This window comes from Microtus ochrogaster, chromosome 26 (genome assembly GCF_000317375.1).
Source record: "Microtus ochrogaster isolate Prairie Vole_2 chromosome 26, MicOch1.0, whole genome shotgun sequence".
NCBI classification, from domain to species: Eukaryota; Metazoa; Chordata; class Mammalia; order Rodentia; family Cricetidae; genus Microtus; species Microtus ochrogaster.
The window spans coordinates 504,681-527,054 of NC_022025.1; the positions used below are offsets into that span (position 1 = coordinate 504,681).

The following is a 22,374-nucleotide window of genomic DNA, read 5'->3' on the forward strand; positions in this document are numbered from 1 at the left end:
TCAGCAAAATACTAATACAAGTTATAAAGGTATGACAAGTGCATGATATCAAATTTCTCTCTCACGCTGCCTTTCATAGTCTTAAAGATACTTTTCATTATGTAAAAAATATCTGTCATAGTCAATGTGATATAAATATGCTATTGTTTAAAACTTATGTTTTCACAAACCCCCCAAATTCTTTTGAGTTCCAGGGTGCCACATTGAAGGATCCACCTTAAACAGGTAAGATACACCCCTCTCAATTCCCTGGTCCTAAAACTTTTTTTCCCCCTAAACTTAACTTTGTCCTCTGTTCTGCCAATACCTTAAGCAGGTGTAAGAGACACCAGACATTTCCAAACCACAAACACCAGAGAGGAGCAAAGAGACCAGTTATGCCAGGATGTGACCAGCACCTAGCTTTCTCAACCCCACCCCCATGATGATGCCCACAAATAACCAGGAAGTTGCCTTGAGAATCTGATGGAAGAGGGTCATCTGTCTATGTGTTACTCTCATTGGTTAATAAAGAAACTGCCTTGGCTTTTTGATAGGGCAGGATTTAGATAGGTGGAGTAGACAGAACAGAATGTTGGGAGAAAGAAAGCATAGTTGGGCAGACGTCATGGGGCCAGCCACCAGGTTAGACATGCTGAATCTTTCCCGGTAAGCCACCACCTCGTGGTGTTACACAGATTATTAGAAATGGGTTAGTCAAGATGTGAGAGTTAGCCAATAAGAGGCTAGAACTAAGGGGCCAGGCAGTGTTTAAAAGAATACAATTTGTGTGTTGTTATTTTGGGTGTAAAGCTAACCATGCAGGAGCCGGGCGGGACAAAAAGCAGGCCTGCTGGCCACATCACTACAGAGAATCTGCTGTCCCTATTCCTTTAACCAGTTACGTCAGGATGTGACCAGCACCCAGCTTTATCAACCCCACCCCCACGATGATGCCCACAAATAACTAGGATGTTGCCTTGTTTTACCGAACCTGCCTTTTTATTATAAAAGAGATGGGAACGTAATTGTCTGTTCTGTCTCTTCAAGAGACAAGCTCCATCCCCTCCCTCCCCTGTCTGCTGAGGGAAGAAGATATTTCTTCTGCTTCCATCCTGAGTTCCTTCTTTTCTGTCTCTCTCCCAAAGAGGCAGCTTCTGCTTCTCTCCTTCCCTCTCTTCTATCTTCTCTCTCTTATTTTCCCTTCTCCCTCCATATAACCCACTAAATAAATACCAACTTTCTCTGCATGGCATACCTAATAGGTCTCTGTCTCTCATGTGCCACACAGCTCTCTCCCACTGCACCACACGGACTGGGCCCAGCTGCTTTTGCGGCCTGCTGAGGTCTCATGGCCCGCTGCCCACTGCTGCCACTTGGGAAACAGTGCTGTTTTAGTTAAACCATAACACTTTGAACATAATTCTCCCAATCATACCTTTGAAACTTCTTTTAAGACTGGCAATTTTCAAAGTATCTTCTTTTACAAGATATGCATGTATAGGTCAGAACTGATTCTCTCCTATGTGGAACCTGGAAATTGAGCTCAGTTTGTTATGTCTAGAGGCAAGTGCCTTTACACATCGAGTTATCTTTCCAGACCTAAAAATGCCTTAATAAATACTGATAGGTTAACAAATAAAAGCAATCGTCTTTATTTTTAAAAAGTTCATGTTAGAGAAATGTGAAATCAATACATTGAACAAAATTTCCATGTATCCCTGAATTTGTGCCCAAGAAAAATGGAGAGAAAAATCTGTAGGAGTCTGTCAGGACACACACAGATGTGAGCCTGCTCCACCTTGTCTGAAGGGCAGAGGTTTGAGCTTAGTTTTACTTTCTCAAGTTGTTGACAACAAGGATGTCTGCACACCCTGGCCAAGGCTGTGGTGAGCTGGAGTTTGGGCCCACGGAGGTGGATCTGCTCCACCCTGGCCAAAGGTCAGACAATTCAAGCCTACTTCTCTTTCTTTTAAAATAGGTTTGACATAGGGAGTGGCTGCCTACAGATTACTTGGTCTAAGGTGTGTTCACTGCCCCAAACATCAAGTACTTTACTCAGGAAATAATGGCTTGATGTCTCAAGTATTGAAGCAAGTAACTCTTCTGACTGTTTGTGTCGTGTTAAAGCAGCCTTGCTCCCCTCCCCCCCAACTGGGTTATAAAAGTGTATAAAAAATTAAACATGGGTGAACTCAGAACTTAGCATTCAGTATCTGCTGAGTTGTCCTTGGGGTACTATACTGTGCCTCTGTGTTTCTTTCTTATCTCTATCCCTCCTACCTAACATTTTTAATCCTCATGCCCCTTACCCTGGAACATACGAACCCCCCATGTCTGGATTGCGGAAGAAGTCACCCCAAAAGGTGGCTGGCTTACAACAGAATATACTGTTAAAAAAAAGCAAAGAGTCTTTTTTAGGAATAAAAATTCAATTTTACTCCACATCTACCTACTTTTTATAAAAAGCTACATGTGTATTAGGTTATGTGTATGTGTTAAAGGTTTAATACCAGATATCCTATATGTTTCTTTAAAGACAGAACATTTAAATAATAACGCATACGAGAATTTACCATTTCTTTACTATTAAACCTGGAAGGCTGTCTATTATAACCATCACTAGTATTGCTGTGGTGCCCTAAGCTCTGAGAAGCAGCAACGCGAGAGAAGGTCCATGTGCTGTTATTTCCTGGGGATACAGTTTATCATGGTAGCAGCAAGAGTGAGAAGCAGGCTGGTTATACAGAACTGCAAATCAGGAGAAAGTGACAGGAACTGGCACCGAGCTAGTGTTTCTCCAGCAAGGTTCTAGCTGCTAAAAGATCTACAACTTCCAGAACTAGGCCACCAACTGTGGCTGGGTGTTTGAACAGTTGGGCCTCTGAGGACCACTTCACATTCAGGCCACAACCAGTCAACATTAGAGAGAACGCTACACTGGCACAGACAGCAACTCCTAAAGCATATGCCTCAAAAATCCCAAGAAGCACATATGTTTGTCTCTACTGTGATATCTGGGAATATCCATTTACGCCAATAATGGTTACAGTATTTTAGAAGACAAAACTTTTAGAAAAAATTAAAAGTGTGATATTTTATCCATTTTATAGACCAAGTTTATCCAAATACTCCTACAACACAAAAAAAGTTATTTTTAAAGTGTTAATGCTTTTTTATGAGTTAAACGTAGGGGAAATGGCAATTTTTATTTCTTTTAAAAATTATTGTGTATGTTTGCTTACATATATGTATACCATGTGTGTACGGTGCCCATGGAAGCCAGAGAGAGCAGTGGATACCCCGGAACCGAAGTTCCAACAGTTGTGGGTACTGTGAACTGAACCCAGGTCCTCTCTGGAAGAAATGCTATTGCTCTTAACCTGGGTCATCTCGCATGTAGTGAGTTAGAAACACTTCTGGAAATTAGATTTATTTAACTGATTGTATCATAATCATCTTTCCCAAACACAGTACTGAGGGCACGGGGAACTTTTCACATAACAGGCGATACTATTTTAAGTACGTTTCTGGCTCAGTCTCTTGTCCTTGTCTAACAACAAAAGAAATATAACAAAACTAAGGGAAAGGCTAAGTTTACTAATGAACTTTCATGTATGTGTTTCATAGCATCATGCCATTGCCAAGAATAATGGTACTTTTAAGCCGCATAAAATATTTTGATGAAAAAAATTGCAAATACATATATGGATATATTAAAATTTTAATGTAAATCAACACAGGATTGTAACATAAAATCCACGATACAATAAACCCTGTATCATTTATTTCTGATGAAACATACAAACACTTTCTACAATACATTTATTCTCCCACCAACACTAGAGATCACTGTCACCAAATACAATATGCTGTTGGGGCAGGGAGGGAATACTTCCTGTTCACAGAACGCACACAGAATGTATAAAGTGCTTTTTGCTTCACTGGAATAAGTCAAACAGAACAGCATTTCTTACACTGCTGTCTCATTTATTTATTTAAATTATCATCTGTGCTGGAGATCAAACTCAGGAGTTTCACATTTCAAAGGCAAGTGTTCTACCCCTGAGCTACATTCCAATCATACTTAAAATTCTCATTCCTGGGCCATTAAGATGGCTCAGTAGGTAAAGGCAGTCGCTGCTAAGCATGGGGACCCCAGTTCAAATCCCAAGACCCACATGGTGGAAGATGAGAACTAACTCATCAAAGTTTTCCTCTGACCTTCATATATACACAGACATACGCACAAAAAATGAACCTAATTTCTAAGAACCTCATTACTACTTAGTGATAAATATATTCACGTTTCACATACAATTTATACAAACAGCCGGAAGGCAATCTGTGTGGTATCTCTGTGTGCCTACAATCTGTATGCTATCACCCGAAGGAAGGCCACGCTTTTCCACTTGTAGCAGCAGCATCTGGGGATATCACAGAAAAGACTTGAAACTTTTGGATTGTTTTATATTTTGGTCTTTTAGATTAGGGTATGTTCATTTTATCAGAAAAAAGTTGTATAAGTGGCCTAAAGAACTCTATAACAATGACACTTGGAAGACAAGCTAGGTAAAGAGCACATTCCTGGGCTCTAAACTATTTACTCCACTAGTCTAAGTACAGCAGGGGTTTCTACTGCAGATCCAAATTTGCGTGGTTATACATCAGTGAAAATATGCCCACAGAAACATTAGAGAAGGGGAATGCTATATGCACTCAGAAATCTCCTTTCTCTCCTAAGAAATAATTTTCTCTGCAATATTACAAAGTAGATGCAGCTTCTGGATAATGTTTTTTTTTTGTTTTGTTTTGGTTTTTTTGGTTTTTCGAGACAGGGTTTCTCTGTAGCTTTGGAGCCTGTCTTGGAACTAGCTCTTGTAGACCAGGCTGGCCTCGAACTCAGAGATCCGCCTACCTCTGCCTCCTGAGTGCTGGGATTAAAGGCGTGCGCCACCACCACCCGGCTGGATAATGTTTTTAAAATCTCATAAAATTAAAACTAGGATTATGGTTTAGAGGTAGATTGGAAATTATTATTCATTTAAATTATAGGGAAGACAGATAAATTCACACTGTAAGAGAATAATGTTGAAAAAACCCATCTTTTCTATCAATCTTCACCTTGTTTGGCACTGGTTGACATTTTAAGTCAAAAGTCCATCAAGAGAATTACTGCCTTTTAACATTTTGTTTCTGGAAAAAAGCCTTTCCAAATTCATATGTGCTGATCATAATGGCACAAGCAGGAGCAATTTTAATTAATCGAGGAATTAGACCTGAAAAAAAAGAATGGAAGGGGAATAAATTTTATTTTATTTTTTTTGTTTTTGTTTTTCGAGACAGAGTTTCTCTGTGGCTTTGGAGCCTGGCCTGGAACTAGCTCTTGTAGACCAGGCTGGCCTCGAACTCACAGAGATCCACCTGCTTCTGCCTCCCAAGTGCTGGGATTAAAGGCGTGCACATCACCGCCCGGCTGAGCTTTTTTTTTAAAAATGCAGCGTTATGACCAAATTTAATGAATTGCAATACCAGATCCCATTATCATACATAGGTAGTAAAGAGCAGAACACACTGCTCATTCCCAATTTCAAATTCAAATTGTACTTATAACAATAAAGCTACTATTGAACATTACTAACATAACAACATTTAAGAGAAAATAATAAATATAAAATATTAAGTATCACTTCTTCTTAGAAGTCAATTACAGAAAATTTAAAACTCATAATTGTGTTCAAAGACTGTAAAGCAAGGATTTTTACCTGTAAACAACCCAGAAAATCCATTTTCAGAAACAATGTTCTTCATTATAGCCCAGGTTGACACATGTAAAGGCACAGGAACTATAAATGTTAAAAGAAAAAAACACCGTAAAACAAAACTTAACAATCTGTTCTGGTTCTTGCTCTATTGCTGTGAAGAGACACATGACAAAGGCAATTCTTGTATAAAAAGACACTTAATTGGGCTTCCTTACAATTCTGGAGTTGGTCCATGATCATCACGGCAGGGAACAGAGAGGCATGGTGCTGGAGAAGTAGCTGAGAGCTTTATTTACATCCTGATCCTCAGGCAGCAGGTAGAGGGGAAAACACTGGGCCAAAGCCCAAACCCCACTGGCACATCTCCAACAGACCACACTTATTCCCACAAGGCCACACCTCTTAATCCTTTTCAAACAATTCCACTAACTGGGACCAAATATATGAGCCTATGGGGCCATTCTTAGTCAAACCTTTACAAGATCATATATAAGTGTGTATTATCTTTGGTTATTTCATTTTAATAAAATATGTTCTTAGTACATAGCCTAGGCTGACCCACTCTCTAGCTGAGGCTAACCTCAAGCTCACAATCTTCCTGCCTCAGCTTCCTGAGTGCTGGGATACGAATGTAAACCACCAGACCCAAATTCAATTTTTAATACCTGGTTTCCTTAAACAGGTGGCAACTCTACATGCAAATGTGTACTCAGTATACAAGCAAGGAGGAGCACACACAATCAAATCAGTGGTGCTACTGTTTGTACTTTCTTTAATGTTCAGAGTCTCAACAACAAAAAATGGAAGCTAGAGAAAACCCACCTAATATATCTAATGTATTCTCATCTAAGGCAATTCCAGAAACAACATTTTCACTTCAATTTTATTATCTGTAGTTTTAACAGAAGAAAAAAAAAATGTCTCTGTCATAACAGTTCTGAGGATGAGTCTTTCTCCTAATGCAGTTCTGCTTCAAACACAGCTTTCTAACCTGATCTGTAATGTTTCCTTCAAATGATAGGTTCTAGGTAGCAGCACATCTCAGTTATTCCACTCGAGTATGGGGGTGAGGGACAAGATATGAACACTTCGCTAAAAGGGATGACACTAAATCCAAATATGAAGCATCTAAATAACTGCACACCTTCACCTTCATTGCACACAGTTTCTAGCCAGTCCACAGAACAAAGACAAAGTAAGTTTGGAAACAATGCTCAGAGGCAGGCAGGCTCTCCTGTGAACAGCTCACTCCCGGCCGGATAATGAACAAACAACCCTATGCTGCCTCCTCTGCTCTTGAGAACTGCATGGTAAGATTTTATTTAGCAATGTTTATACCAAGGCCAATCTGCAGTCATGAAGGCAGACTGAAGGACACAAGACGGAAGCAAGCAAGACAGATAGAGAGATTACAGGAAAAAATCCTCTAAAAATGCCTGTTTAACTGCAGACTGGATGAGTAGATTAAAGAAAGTCCAAGACCTAGCAATATGCTGACTAGATAAAATCCACATCACTCGTGAAGAAACAGACACGGGAAGAAAACAGAAGCCAAACCACACAGCTTAAGGCGCTGGCAGACTCTCCTCCTCTCATAAAAGCCAGAGTCTTCCTATGTAGGCAGCTAGGCCTCAGCTCAGGATCTTCCTGCCTCAGCCTCCCTGGTCTTGGGATTATAAACATGCACCACCTCACAGTGACTGACAAAATAGATTTTAAGGCAAAAAGGATCCAAAAAGTCAAAAATCGCTACATTGTATTAATTCCCTAAATATTTAAGAAGAATGAAAATGATTAATAATTTAAATAATATTTAAGTTATCAGATATGTTTGGAGAAACTTAAGCTCTAGAAAACAGACAAATTTGGGTTAAGTTTAAAATGGCGACGTTAAGTATCACGGTGTTTAAAAAGTTAATAATTACTCTGTGCACTTATGAATATGTACCGTGCACACATGAGGAGGTCTGAGGACAACCTGCTGGAGACAGTTCTCTCCTACCACTGGCTGGGACCTGGGAACTGAACTCAGGTCATCAGGCTTGGTGGCAGGAGTCTTACCACTAAGATTGGTAAGCAATCTTAGTGGCCCAAGTTTTTAAGAAGTTAAATAAAAATGCTGTATTCATAGATCAGGTAAATGTTATAGAACTGGCACTTACTATACCCTATACGCTTCTGAATGTTCTGTCTTCTGGTAGGTTTTTGAATACCTTAATTATTGGTGCTCTGCTGCCTGGTACCTAACCCAGAACAGACATTCAGTAACTGAGTAACAGATGAAGACTGGGCAAATCATTCCATACACAGTTCCCTGACTTTATGCCTGGTTTGGGTGCTTTGAATGGGAATGGCCTCTGCAGGCTCATGGGTTGCAATCCCAGGTTCCCAGCTGGTGGAATTATTTGGGAAGGATTAGGTATGGCCCTGTTGGAGGTGATGTGTCACTTGGGACTCCACCATTCCAATGTCTCTTGTCTGTCTCGCTCTGCCTCAGATGTGAGCTCTCAGCCACTGCTGCAGCCCCCTGCCTGCCTGACAGTCATGGACTCACCCTCTGAACTCCGATCCCATGAAATGCTTCTTCTGTAAGCTGCCTTGGTCATGGTGTTGTCACAGCAACAGGAAAGTGACGAAGACACTTAGAGATAAATGACATCACTTCAAAACTGAGCAAAGCTATTCCGGGATAAGTAATGTGTAATAAAAATGATGTGCAGTAAAAAACAGCTCTGGACTATTTATTGTATAACTTTGCAACCCATATGTACATTGTTGGACTGGTAATCCATCAGTTACTCAAGAGGAGCAATAAGTCAAAGTGGACAGTGGGGGTCTAAGAAAAACAAGCCAGCTCTCCTTTAAGGTTCCGCACTGTGAGCTGAAAAAGAGAGGCACTGACTAGAAAAAAGCAGTAACTGGTAAGACTTCAGCCACTGAAAAGGACGGCTTCCTTGTCTCAGCACCAAATGCCACAGCCACACTGCTTATGAGAAATGATACCAGACAGAAGACTCCTGACGCAGATACTTAATGGGCAAAATGCATTTTGAAGAGGAGGAAGGAAAACAAAATAATTCTAAGTTATCAAAGGTAGACAGTGCTTAGGCAGCTGGAAGGCTCACCGTGGGAAAGGAGACCGAGAGGATAAACTATAATTAACCCCCAGGTTTCATTAGTGTCGAGTATTACAGGAAACTCTGCATTTAGTAAGTCAAAGATAAAGCCATTCAGATTAATTTATAGGGATCTATAAACAAACGATGCCAACTTTATGTGAAAATATTATTTACATTAACCTAAGTCATCATGAAGCTTACACAAAACATTTTTATAACGGGCAATTCCTTTAGGCCTGGTATATACCATCTCCTTTTCCTTTTCCTCTCATCTCTCCCTTTTCTAAGCAGGTCTCACCATGTTCACTAGGATGGTTTTGAACTCACGATCCTGCCTCCACGCCCCAAATGCTGGGATAACAGGCTTGCACAATCACAGCCAGGTTCACTAGACTTTTAAACCAAAATGAATGATGCTATGAGTGGCAGGGTCTAGTAGGAGTGAATAAGGAGCACACTTCATTCTAGAGGAAGTTACAGGTCACAAAGACGTGAAAAATGAAGAGGAGGAAACAGATAGGGATAATAGTAAGAATTAAGGAAACTAAACATCAACTTCATTAAAAAAACTTCCTAAGTAATTTCTTACCATCCTTTTGGGAGATGAGGTCTTACTATGTAGCCTTGGATGGCCAGATTTTTTTTTGGGGGGGGCATTCATACTGATCTGTCTTAATTTATTTAAAAGAGTATTTACATGGTGAATAAAAATATAAATTTGAGATAGGTTTGAAACAAACTACAAGAAAAATTATAACAGTGTAGCTTTTCATGATAAAAGTAATCTTTTTTTTCTTCATAGCAGTTAAGAGGCTTAGCTTTCTAGGTATTCCAACCTAAGAGTACACCTTTATCAGTTTCATTAAAGAGGAAAAAGGTCAAAGAGAAACAGCAGTGTCTCCGGATTTTCTGTATCACTAACAAGTCATGTGAGGGAAGCAATGGCGTCTTATAATGCCTTAACTGAACTCACCTCTACCACTGCTGTATGTCCAGAGTTGTGTCTGCTTCTGTGTTTTCACTACATCAAATGGCAAAGTCGCAACAGCTGCAAACTATCAAAAAGTAGGTTTAAATCCTTAATTTTTAAAAAAATATTTAAAAAAAATGTGTTAGCACATGATTTAATATGGATAATCACAAAATCACAAACTGAATTTTAAAATAAACCAGATATACGTAAATCTTTTATTGATGAAAACACATTACATCTTTAGGATTTATCATAAAAGTAAACTGCCTCAGAAAGTCCTCCATGGCTTTATACCCAGTGTTCATAACTCTGATTCTCCTGTGCCATACAATGCTATTGTACTACGTGTTGTCAGTGCGTATAGGGGGTGGCTCTCCCAGACCTCAGACTCGCCTTCCACCTCAACTGAGGCCCCAAGGACTCTTAAACTCTTGACACTGATGTCTATATTTGCCAAGTGTTGGGATTACCGGCATGAGCCACCACACTTAGTTTTTAACATATTTTAAAGTAGAAATTCTTCAGTCTGTATTGAGCATATGAAAATTTCCAGGAAACATTTTCTAAATATTAGAAAAATTAAATTTAAAAGTTAATGAAAATGTAGTTCAAACTTTTAGTTTCCATATATCTTTGAATCGATCTTATAGCTGCAAGGGTTCAACAATCACATTTTCTAAACTCTTCTCAAAGTAATGTAATTTAACACCTTTTTCCATACTGCCTTAAGATTTAAAAAGATAATTAAATTCCTGTAAGAATGTTCTCATATCTGATACAATACCCATATGCAGCATTTTTGCTTCCTAGCTCATGTCTGAATAAATACATTCATAAAATGTCTCTTAAAAATCACATTTTATTTCATCGCAGCAGTGTGCTGTTCTTGCAATCAGTTGCAAAGATTGCAGACAATATGAAAACATTGCCATTTTCTCATCCCCACAGTCAAGAGGCAGCAGGCTGCTCCTGCGCATTCTAGTGTCAGCTGAGACACTGCTGATGTGTGCCATCATAGCCGTGAGCTGTTGCCACTGTACAGACAATCTTTACTTGAAAGATTAAAAATTAACAATTTATGTTCAGTAGCAACACTAATATGTAGTCGTTCCTATTCCTGTAGAGCTGGCGTACCCCGAGGTCCTCATTCAATTCTAATTATTTTTGCCCCTATGTTTACTGCTAACTGAACTGACCAAGATCTGAACCTGTTTTCTGATTTCTGCATGTTCAACACCAGCTGCCTTATCCTAGGTTTTCTGGCATATTATTCCAGTTTTCCTGCAACTTTCCACCTCTCAACTCAGCCCTTTAAATCTCACTTGTTTTTTTTTTTTTTTTTTAAAGACAACGGACGTCATCATGTCGCCCAAGCTGGCCCTGCACCCAGGTCCTCCTGTTTCCGCCTCTCGGCACTCAGTGCTGACTCAGTCATGCTGCTCTGTAACTACAATCTGCTGTGTTGTGCGGCAAATGACCATACATTAATTTTGGAAGTCATGGATCTAAGAAAACTCTCTCTGGCCAAGGATGAACCTGTACCACTTGGAGGGTGAGGAAGGATGAGCTTCCTAGTCCCAAAAATGGTCCTTCCTTTATGATTTTTCCCTTCTGCTTTCAATGTTTCTCGAATTCCTTTAGAAATTTCTAAATAGCCAAAATGTTTCCAAAGAAGCACAGCAGCAGAGGCTAGAACACCATCTGTTGGGTTTGGTGATACATATTAGATAAAACTCCGTGACAATCAGCTCTCCACATCTAGTTCATTGATTGACCTAATGTACTGCAAAATACTCTGTAAGAAAAAAGGGCTGCATCCACACAATCATGATAACTGGAATTGTCTAACCAATACAAGTTTGTTCAAAAATGAATGCGTGCAGAGTAAAAACATAGAACGTACATTTGAAAATAATTTAATGGCTAATAGTTTATTTTTTGAAAATAGGAAAAAATGTCCTTTTAATATACATGAAATGCTAGATAAGATCTTGTTCTGTTTCAATACTAATTAGTAATCTTCTGGAACAGTAACAACAACAACAACAACAAAAAAAAAAAAACTTACAGAACCAGACAATGCCCCTGAAGCAAAGTTGATCATAAATGTCGGTTCGTATAAGCCAGATTTCTCACACAACCACTTCTTTAAAATTTCATAGTTATACCAGTACATTGCTATAAAACAGAATGAAATGAGCACAAATTTAGAAATACAATGCAGACTTTAGAGAACAGAGCTATAATGTTACAAATCAAAGTAAAACAGAAACTCTAGTCTTGACATACCGTTATTTATGCTTAAAACTAAGTGAGACTAAAAAGGAGGAAACTGAAATTCTGACTAATATTTTAAGAGTCTTTTAAGAAAACAAAAAATTCTACATCAATATAGCTAAAGTATGAACAAACACCTGACAGGGCAAGCAGGAGAAAGGACAGGAACAGTGATCTACAACACAGTGCAGGATGCAAGCAGGAGAAAGAACAGGAACAGTGATCTACAGCACAGTGCAGGATGCAAGCAGGAGAAAGAACAGGAACAGTGATCTACAACACACTGCAGGATTCAAGCAGGAGAAAGGACAGGAACAGTGATCTAGGGCACAGTGCAGGATGCAAGCAGGAGAAAGACAGGAACAGTGATCTAGGGCACAGTGAGGGATCCAAGCAGGAGAAAGACAGGAACAGTGATCTACAGCACAGCGCAGCAATGCAAGCAGGAAAAAGGACAGGAACAGTGATCTACAGCACAGCGCAGCAATGCAAACAGGAGAAAGGACAGGAACAGTGATCTACAGCACAGTGCAGCAATGCAAGCAGGAGAAAGACAGGAACAGTGATCTACAGCACAGTGCAGCAAAGCAAGCAGGAGAAAGGACAGGAACAGTGATCTACAGCACAGTGCAGGAATGTATAGAGACAAAGCACAGTGAACATACATAAAAGGCCATACACGGTGGCTAGATGGAGGTATTCCATAAATAAGGGTAGTTAGGATAATTCATGTTACATACTGCATTAATAAAGCCATGGGAGAGCCTACTTATGATGGTGAACATTTAATAAAATTAACCCTTTCATTTAAAGCAAACTTAAATTTCTTGAAAATATAGACAAAAAGTTATTTCTTCAGACTGATAAAAGATATGCAGCAAAAATTTGTAGCAGCAGTGACTACTAATATATAAGAAGAAAAAGTTAAGAAAAATAAGTCCTAATGTATATTATCTACAAAAAAAGCTCAAAAGAGCTGGGCGGTGGCGGTGCACGCCTTTAATCCCAGCGCTCGGGAGGCAGAGGCAGGCAGATCTTTGTGAGTTCGAGGCCAGCCTGGTCTACAGGAACCAAAAAGCTATAGAGAAACCCTGTCTCGAAAATCAAAAAAAAAAAAAAAAAGCTCAAAAGATATTTAAAAAAATGGCATTTATTCATTTTTCTAAAAGGCGTCAGATATCAGCTAATAGGAAAATCTCAATTGCAACTATACTACCCACAAAGCCTTGTAAAGCATATTTATTATAAATATACAATTTAAAAAAGAACTAGCAAGGTGTGGTGAAGTAGCTCAGAGAGACTGGCTGTGGATCAAGATGAAGAACTCCTCCAGCACCATGTCTGCCTACAGGATACCATGTCCCTGCATGACAATAATGGACTAAACCTCTGAAACTGTAAGCCAGCTCCAATTAAATGTTTTCCTTTATAAGAGAAAAAAATTTTTGATTTTATATGTTTTTGCCTGCATATGTCTGGCACACCTAGTGTCAGATCAGAAGAGATGTAAGATCAGGAACTGGTTAGGATGGCTGTGAGCTGCCATCTGTGAGCTGGGAACCAGACCCAGGCCTTCCACAGGAAGAGCAAATGTAGCAAGTGCTCCTAACTGTCGGGCCAACTCTTCTTACTGTCAAGTCTTCTAGCCTTGCTTCAAACTCATGGAGATCCTCATCTCTCCGGATCTCAGTGTTGTTGCTATTACAGACATGAGATTTTAAAATGTTTATTTCTAATTACTGAAAATTAATAGTTCAGTTAATTTAAAATTGGTCTTAAGTATATTTTATAATAGTTTGATTTGTATTTTATTTGCTTTATGACTTATTTAGGACAGTGTCAAGGTAGTTTGTATTATCTGAGTATGACTATGTACCAACAAATGCTTAGCAGCAATTAGACACAAGAGAAGACAAGGACCTGAATGAGAAACTGGTCCATCATTAAAGGCTTGTGCAAATCTCAAACTCAAACAATGAGCAACACATCTGTGGTTAATACAGAAAAAAGTTTACTTTTAACCATAAAGAGTTTAAAACCTAGTAAAATTCATCCACGACCCAAGACAAAGGTCTAAAACTAGCAGCGACGAGTAAGACAAACCCACCTGAAAAAGGCACATCTCTGAGAACAGTAGGCGCCCAGCCCTTCCAAAGGGAGATCCAGCCTTCTTCAGACACTTTCATGCTCACAAACTGATGTAGTTCCTTGTAAGAAAACTTCTTAGACTGTACCTTAGTTCTGATCAACTCTAATGGACTTATCACTGTTACTGCACCAACTAATACAAACAGGAGAACAGAAACATGAAAGCAGATATGATGGGAGCCAAAATTAACGTTTAGGTTTTGCTGTTTTAATCCCCTCCCCCATGGCCAGAAATCATACACTCAAGTTTCCTGCATTTGGGGAGCTTGCAGGGGTCAGCACACCAGGAGCACAATGAACAAACCTTACCCTGGAGAAACTCTCCTGCCAGGTTAAGTCTATACTTTGTATTTTTAAAAATTTAATTTTCTGACAAAGTAAAAGGTTCCTGTGGCATTTACAAACATACTTGGGGCTTTTTTATTTCAAAATTTTAAATGAATATATTTTGTTTTGGTTGATTTCTGTTTCCTGTCCCCACCTCCACGTGACCCCTCTCCTCCCTGCATCCTTCCGCCCCGTTATTCTACCTTTCTACATTAATACTTCATGTGTCTATGTTATCTTCAGTCATTCTTAATGTCTGTGAAGAATAAAATAGAATCACTAACCATGTCAAAAGATGTTTTTCTCATGATAATTGTGTTAAAATTGACATATACCTTCTTGTTCATGTTAGCTCTTTCAAGGGTCATACTAGAAATGCTAGAGCCAAGCGGAGAGCCCAGAGAGCCAAGAGATAGACAACTGCTTCTCTTCTCATGCCGATGAAGGGTCTCACTATGTAGCCCTGGCTGGCACGCAACTCTCTCTATAGAACCAGCCTTAGTGACCTGTCTCCAGGTGCTGGCACTAAAGTCATGTGCTACCAATTCCAGCATAAGCCTCTTTAAATGTTCTGCACAAACACAATCTTCCTTCTAATTAAGCTTTGAACCATTGAGTTTATAAAAAGTGTGATTAAAGCTTTGACCTGAGTCATGTATGGGCTCAAATATATTGAAAATTTAGGTGAATAAGAATAAATTCTAACATCATTCTTAATAATTAAGATTTAAAGAACATGAGATAATCCCATCTCATTCTGATGGCAATCACCTACTTACTACATGACTTCTGGAGTATGGATATCAATAATTAATACAAACTAGAATGCAAAATACATCATACCAGTATTCTGTATATTAAACAGATTCTCTGTAAATGTCAGAATTTAAATAGATGTTCTAAATAGAAATCAAAATGAAAACAAATTCATTACTTACATCTGGCAACAGTTCCAGCAACTATTGGTATTCGGGTTTCATTTTCTCCTAATTTAGCTCTCAAAAAAGCACTTAATTGATCATAGCAGGTAAAATAAATAACTGTGGCAGGAACTGCCATCACTCTGTTAAAAACACAAAATAAGTTAGGAATTATCAAAGGTCTCAGCTATACTGTTAAGTTCATATATTATAAGTTTTTATATGGGTTAAACTAGAAATTATAACTACCCCCTGAAAGAAAGGTACTTGTGTACACATCTGCGTGTATGTATGTGTACGTACCTGGACAGGTGTGTGTAAGAGTATGTGCATGCACAAAGACACAAGGTCAATGTTAAGTGTCTTACTCAGCTATTTTCCATCTGACTTCTTTTGGGGATAGGGTTTTGCACTGCACCTCAAGCTAAATGATCTGGCCGGCAAGCAGCAGGGACATCCTGTGTCTGCCTCCCCAGTGGTGGACTACAGATGCGTGTCAATGTGGCTGACATTGTGTGCTGGGAACCACACTGAGGTCCTCAGGCTTCCATGGAACACACTCTACCACCATTTGAGCCATCTTCCCAACCCCAATTTTTCTTGAAAGTCTACGAACTACTGTAAAATTTTAAACCGCAGATCATATATCACAGCTGCTTATGAGTAGCAGATTACAATCGCATTGCAGGATCACGTATGTTAGTTGTGAAGGAATTCTGATAAGATTTTAGATGAAAATATCAAAGGGAATTATTAAATTCAAATAAAATTTCAGGCAACCGTTTGTCATAGAGATGAATGCAACAAGCAATCATTTTATGTTTATGGAGTATCACAGTCACAGTGACAGACCACAGCTTAGAATTCTTATACTCTATAGAAATGGCCAATGCTAAGAATTCAGAAACAGGACTGAATAGTGGTCACAGAGCTGTAACTAACACTATTATCTTAGCATTAAAAGATATGCCTCAAGTGTGACTCAAGACGAAATGATCCCCTTCATAAAAAAGCAGAGGAAGTTGTGAGAACAAATGAAGCAGGGGAAGCCTGCCAGAGTTTTTACATTCAGCTTTTCAAATTGACAGTATTCATTCATAAACCTGTACTTAACAGAGAACTAGAACTGGATAAACAGATACTCAGTAGATCTAACAGTTTTAGCACAACAACAACAAAAAAAATCAAATTATTTTCAAACAAAAATAAAACAAAATAAAAACCATGGACAACAAAAACTTAACAGAGCGGGCTTGGTTCTTAAATTTTCTATAGTACCTTCATGAGAGCCTATTTGTATGCTAACCTTTAGTCACTGGGTATTTCTGAGGAGAGTACTTCAAGCATGTCTAAAGCTCCTCAGCAGTTTGTCTAGACTGATTATGCAAAGGTGTGATTTGTGGCATGCAACTACTCTACTTTCTTTCTGGGGTATGACATGTTTTCAGTTACAAAGAGAATGCTCCATGTAGCCTACATGCAAGAATAACTGTACATTCTGAAACTCAGGTCAGTTGCCCAAGGCAGAAACACGTGACACACTGCAGGTACTTGTTGCCAGAGTAAGTACATCCTGTGCTACGGCAGGAGAGGGCTTTAGAAAGTGTCACATGGTCACTTAATCACATGTCTTTTCCCTTACCAATTAGACCTGGTGTGCTGTGACTGTAACAAACCACATACATGAATACACCCTTCTAGAACACCAAATGTACAGTTGTGAAACTCATGAAACAATACTTCAGGAAATGAAAGAGTCCTAGTATTAAAATGCAACTTTGTTCAATGGTGATGAACAACCATGATTACAACCATGCTTAGTAGAAAATTTCAACTTACAGAGTAGGAGGGAGGCCACTCCACAGGGATTTAATGCCCTCATTTCGAAGAATCTTTACAAAGGCATCCTAAAATTATAACAGAAAGGTAAACAAAATCCATCTTTAAAACTGATAAAATTTATGATAAGTAACTGGTAATTTCAATATTTTAAACATTCATTTCTAAAATACAAATTTTTGTATTTATGGGTCATTCTTTAAAAACAAGAGAAATTTCATATATGTAAGGTAGAATGCATTCTTACAGACTAAAGTCTCCATTACTTGTTTTTCTTTGTTTCTATCTATCAAGCTTTTGAGGGGCTGGAGAGATGGCTCAGCAGTTAAGATTGCTCTTCCAGAGGACCTGAGTTCAGATCCCAGCACCCACATTAGGTGGCTCACAACTGCTAGAAGTGCATCTCCAGGGGATCCGAGGCTCTCTTCTGGCCCCTGTGGGTATACTCACATACATGTGGGCATAGATTCACACAGACACATATACAGAAATTAAAAATTCTTTAAATAAAAAGTTTTTTATAGCATGACTATAAAAAGGAAGTACAGAATTGATCACAGAAACTCTCCTAAGTATGAAATCTGAGAGTGTCATTAAAGACCACTTTGGAGAGAAATCAGAAACTAAAGCAAATAACAGACAAACTCTTACAGTTTAATAAAAAACTTTAAAAGATGGAATAGAAATAGCACCATGTAAAACACGTTCGACATCATTAACCACTGTGAAGTGAACTGCACACCACTTCAAATACACTGACGACTGAACCAGACAGATGAGGTAGGTGCAGCCGCGCATGCCTGGGACCATCTGTGGGGCTCGGCCAGGAAGAGCAGTCAAGCAGCACACTGAAACCTCCTCCCAGAATGGAAGGACGAAGGGAAGAAGGGGGAGGAGAAAGGGAGGAAAGCAGAGAAGGAGAAAAGGGGTCCTGATGACGACTGGGTAATTTTGAAGCCTCATATATTAACTTATGGAAAAGTAAGGTGATATACCCATTTTGTAAAACAGTTTGGCAGTTTCTCAAAAAGTTAAAGTGGTACCACACAACCCAAAAATTCAACTCTAGATACACATGCAGGAGATATTAAAACACATGTTCACATAAAAATTTACATGTTCATAACTGCATTATTTCCATTATTAGTGGAAATAACCTAAATGTCCATCAGCTAATAAACACAGAAATAAAACAAGGTATATTTATAAACCAGTACCCTATGTACGCCTAAAAAGATGCAGACACAATCACAACTCTGCAGCTTTAAGAGCTGTGTTAGGAGAGGCTACTCACAAGCTGGGAAGAGGAAGAGAACTTTTAAGATACATTTGCTCTCCTCCAGTCAACCGTTGCTCAGAACAGGCCAGCAAAAGCCAAGGAGGTCGTCGTCTAATTCCCTTTAGGGCTGGATGAAGCTCTGTAGCACCTTCAGGGGTTGGTGTCACAGAAGATCACCACGATAAACTTCCATCCCCAGATAGCACTTCTGTCTACTACACTAAGGCGGTGGTGACAGAAGAGGAATGGTGGAGCGGGAGGAACTGTGCCATCACCTGACAGTAATGACGTCACTCCACCCCAGAGCCAGCGGAAAGAGCCCAAACTCCCACTTCTGCCCATAGTCATTTCCCCCAAACTTGCTGCCAACTGGAGGTGAGTGGAGAACCTAGGTTTCTAGCTATGCTGCATTAACCATGTGACACTCCCTCCTCTGTGAAACCACACCACCCTCTCAAAAAAAGTTTAGACAAAATGTTTAACTAGAATTTGGAGTTTAATAACAATACTCAAGGTGCCCATTCTAAGAACTCGAAAGGTGTTATAATACACAAAGACAAGACAATAATAAACACAGAAATTGGGATAAGATGTCTGAGTTCCCTGATAAAGATTTCAAAGGAGCTAACATTAAAAACAAAAACACAGAATGATCATTTATCAACATACTTGAAGTTAAAAAAAATTAGACTGCTCCAGCTAAGAAAGACTAGACAGAAACAAGACTGCTAAAGATGGAAAAGATAAACATGTAACAGAACACAGGAAGAAAAATAACAAACAAAAACAAAAGAAAGGGAAAAGGCAAGCGCTTACATCTGTAACTGCATTAATATAATCCGTCTATTAATTAAATAACAAAAATTGACAGTGAATTTAAAACCTACATTGAGGGAAAAATGTTTCAATGATAGTGTTACAAGTTAAAAAACACACTGGAAGCTGGGCATAGTGGCACACCACTTCAATCCCAGCACTTAGGAGGCAGAGGAAGGCAGATCTCTATGGGTTTGAGGCCAGCTTGGTCTACATATGAAGATCCAAGTCAGCCAGGGTTATATAGAGACGCTATTTCAAAAACCAAACCAAAACAAAATTCACTGCAAGACCCAACACAGTAAAGATTTCATTTTACCCCAAGCCGGGATAGAAATTTAAATATTAGAGATATTAAGAAATAACTTTATCTCACATACCATCCCACCGGCCCAGACAAACAAAATGAATGTAGCAGCTTCATCCCAATATTGAGAACTGCAAACAACCCTGAATGGAAATATAGCACATCTACACCAAACCATCAAGCGATTGACCAGAAGCAAATAGCAGGCTCATACACAGCCTGGATGAATCTCCAGGGGTCTGGGTGGTGTGAAGTGAAAATGCCAACCACTAAAGGCAGTATATGCCATGGTTCCATTTACATAGCATTCTTCACATCATGAAGTTTTCTAAATTAAGAACAGATTAGAAGCTGCCAGGGGTTACAAAGCGGCTGAGAGCACCAGAAAATGGGTCTTGTTCTTCAAAGGAAACAAGCAAAGTCCTCATAGTGCTCTCCTTAAAAGTGCATTGATGGTAATACTACCAAGGATACGGGACAAGCATACATGACGTTGTATGTTTTTAAAAGCATGGGAGATCTACAAATCTCAAAAAAATTAAAAATGGCTTTAAAAGTTACTTCTTTTTCCTATATAAATAAGAGGAACATATTAAAGTTAGCAAGTTGTAAAGAAAATTCTTTACCATGATTTAGTATGATGGGCTTTTAATTCCCTTATAGATAGTCACACAGAAGAATAAATATAAGAACAGAAAACATACAAAGATTCCAAATAAAAGCATCTCTTTACCAGTGTTCCCTGGAAATTTCCTGGCTTCTTGTACCATGCTTTCTTGCTCCCATCTTCACAGACACACATATGATCCATGAGTCCGTTGCTGTACACAAAACACTTTCCTAACAAAGAAGAGTCCAATAACCAGTGATTACTTCATACAATGACATTATTTTTACAGATAAGCGGCAAGTATAGCGAGACTAGAAAAGTATAGAAAGAGGAGGAGCATTTGACATGTCAGCTCTTGCACACGAGGGAAATCTGCTGTCAGAACACACAGAACAAACGTCACAAACACAAGCATGCAGTGCTTGTCCTGTTATTTGTACTGCCGTCTAGACAGCTGTCAGCTCTACCTAACTTACCACACCTGGTCCCGACGGACTCACACTGCTGACAGAACTGTCTTCTCTGTTCAGTGAGACAGAATTCTGTGTCATAATGTATAGGCCTAAGCATTCCCTTCTGCATCCACAACTTTCTTTAATGTGTACACATAACCTTTTGATCTCTTTTTACTATTCTCTTGCCCTTATCTGCAATATGACTGCTCATATCACCATATTCCTACATACTCAACGGGAAAGCTTTAGCTTACTTTTAAAATTATTATTATTATTATTATTATTATTATTATTATTATTATTATTATTATTATTGTCTCCTCCATATTGATGCTGAGACCCAGGGCTTCACACATGCTAGGAAAGCAATTCACCCACTCAGCTACATTCTCAGAATAGGGAGGATTCAAATAAGACAACTTATCATAGCTCAGTCAACTTTCTGCTACCTCTGTTTGATATGCTACCTTTACAAAGTTTTCAAAGACTGATTAGATTGGTGTTCTTGTCCATCTGATAAGATATAGAACTACTTTTATCCAATTCCACATAAAGTCATGAACTGCATTATAAAATGAGAGAGAGAAACAGGTATGCTAACTGCAGACCTTCCTCTCCCCCTTCTCTCCTCCAAATCCAGTCCCCCAGTCTCACCCTCATCTCAGACACCTTCTGCAGCCTCCCCCTTTCTGTCCCCATGTCCAGTTGATCAGAAGGGCCTTCTTCTCCAACCTCCCCCCTACTTATCCTTTTATTCGACCCAACTCTATCAGGTTTTCTCTGGAATACTAAACATATAGAACAAAAAAAAATTTATTAAAAGCTGCAAGGGACAAGTAACATATAGAAGCAGACCTATTAAAATAGCACTTCTCAATATAGATGCTGAAAGTCAGAGGGCTTAGACAGATAAATGTTTTACAGACTCTAAGAGAGCCCAGACTGTAAAACTTTCGATCACAATGGAGAAATAAGACATTCCATGATAAAACTGAGCCCTATAGAAGGTGCTAGACAGAACAAACCAACGAAAGTGGTAACCCCCCCCCCCCCAAACACAAGGAATAAATAATCCCAGAGGGGAAACACACACACTCAAGACCTATCCTTCTGTTGTATACAAGAAACACACCTTAACATCAAGGATGGACATCAACTCAGGGTAAAAGAGTGAAAAAAGATATTCCAAGGAGATGTACTTAAGAAGCAAGCTGGTGTAGCCATTTTAATATATGACAAAATAGGCTTCAAACCAAAACTAATCAAAGAGATAGGGAAGGACACTACATTCAATTCTTAACATCTATGCCTCAAACACAAGGGCACCCAAGTTCATAAAAGAAACACTACTCCAGCTAAAATCACACATTGACCCTCACACACTGATAGTGGGAGACATGAACACCCCACTCTCACCAACAGACAGGTCTCCAGACAGAAACCAAACAGTGAAATGTGGGAGCTAACTGATGTCAGACACCACATGGACCTAACAGATACTACAGAACATTTCACCCAGACACACTGATGTCAGACACCACATGGACCTAACAGATACTA

At 39.1% G+C, this 22,374-nt stretch overlaps 1 protein-coding gene across 1 annotated transcript in view; it reads right to left on the bottom strand.

The window, feature by feature from the left end:
• Positions 1-3,685: 3,685 nt before the first annotated feature.
• Slc25a40 (solute carrier family 25 member 40) overlaps positions 3,686-22,374 on the bottom strand; it is a 19,820-nt gene continuing 1,131 nt past the window's right edge. The window contains exons 2-9 of the mRNA XM_013350424.2: positions 20,483-20,589; positions 17,348-17,415; positions 15,527-15,651; positions 14,221-14,394; positions 11,905-12,014; positions 9,837-9,918; positions 5,745-5,825; positions 3,686-5,258 (exon numbers count right to left, since the gene is read on the bottom strand). Of these exons, the coding sequence (XP_013205878.1) occupies positions 5,152-5,258; positions 5,745-5,825; positions 9,837-9,918; positions 11,905-12,014; positions 14,221-14,394; positions 15,527-15,651; positions 17,348-17,415; positions 20,483-20,560 (825 nt within the window). The 5' untranslated portion in view covers positions 20,561-20,589 and the 3' untranslated portion in view covers positions 3,686-5,151. The remainder of the gene's footprint in view (positions 5,259-5,744; positions 5,826-9,836; positions 9,919-11,904; positions 12,015-14,220; positions 14,395-15,526; positions 15,652-17,347; positions 17,416-20,482; positions 20,590-22,374) is intronic.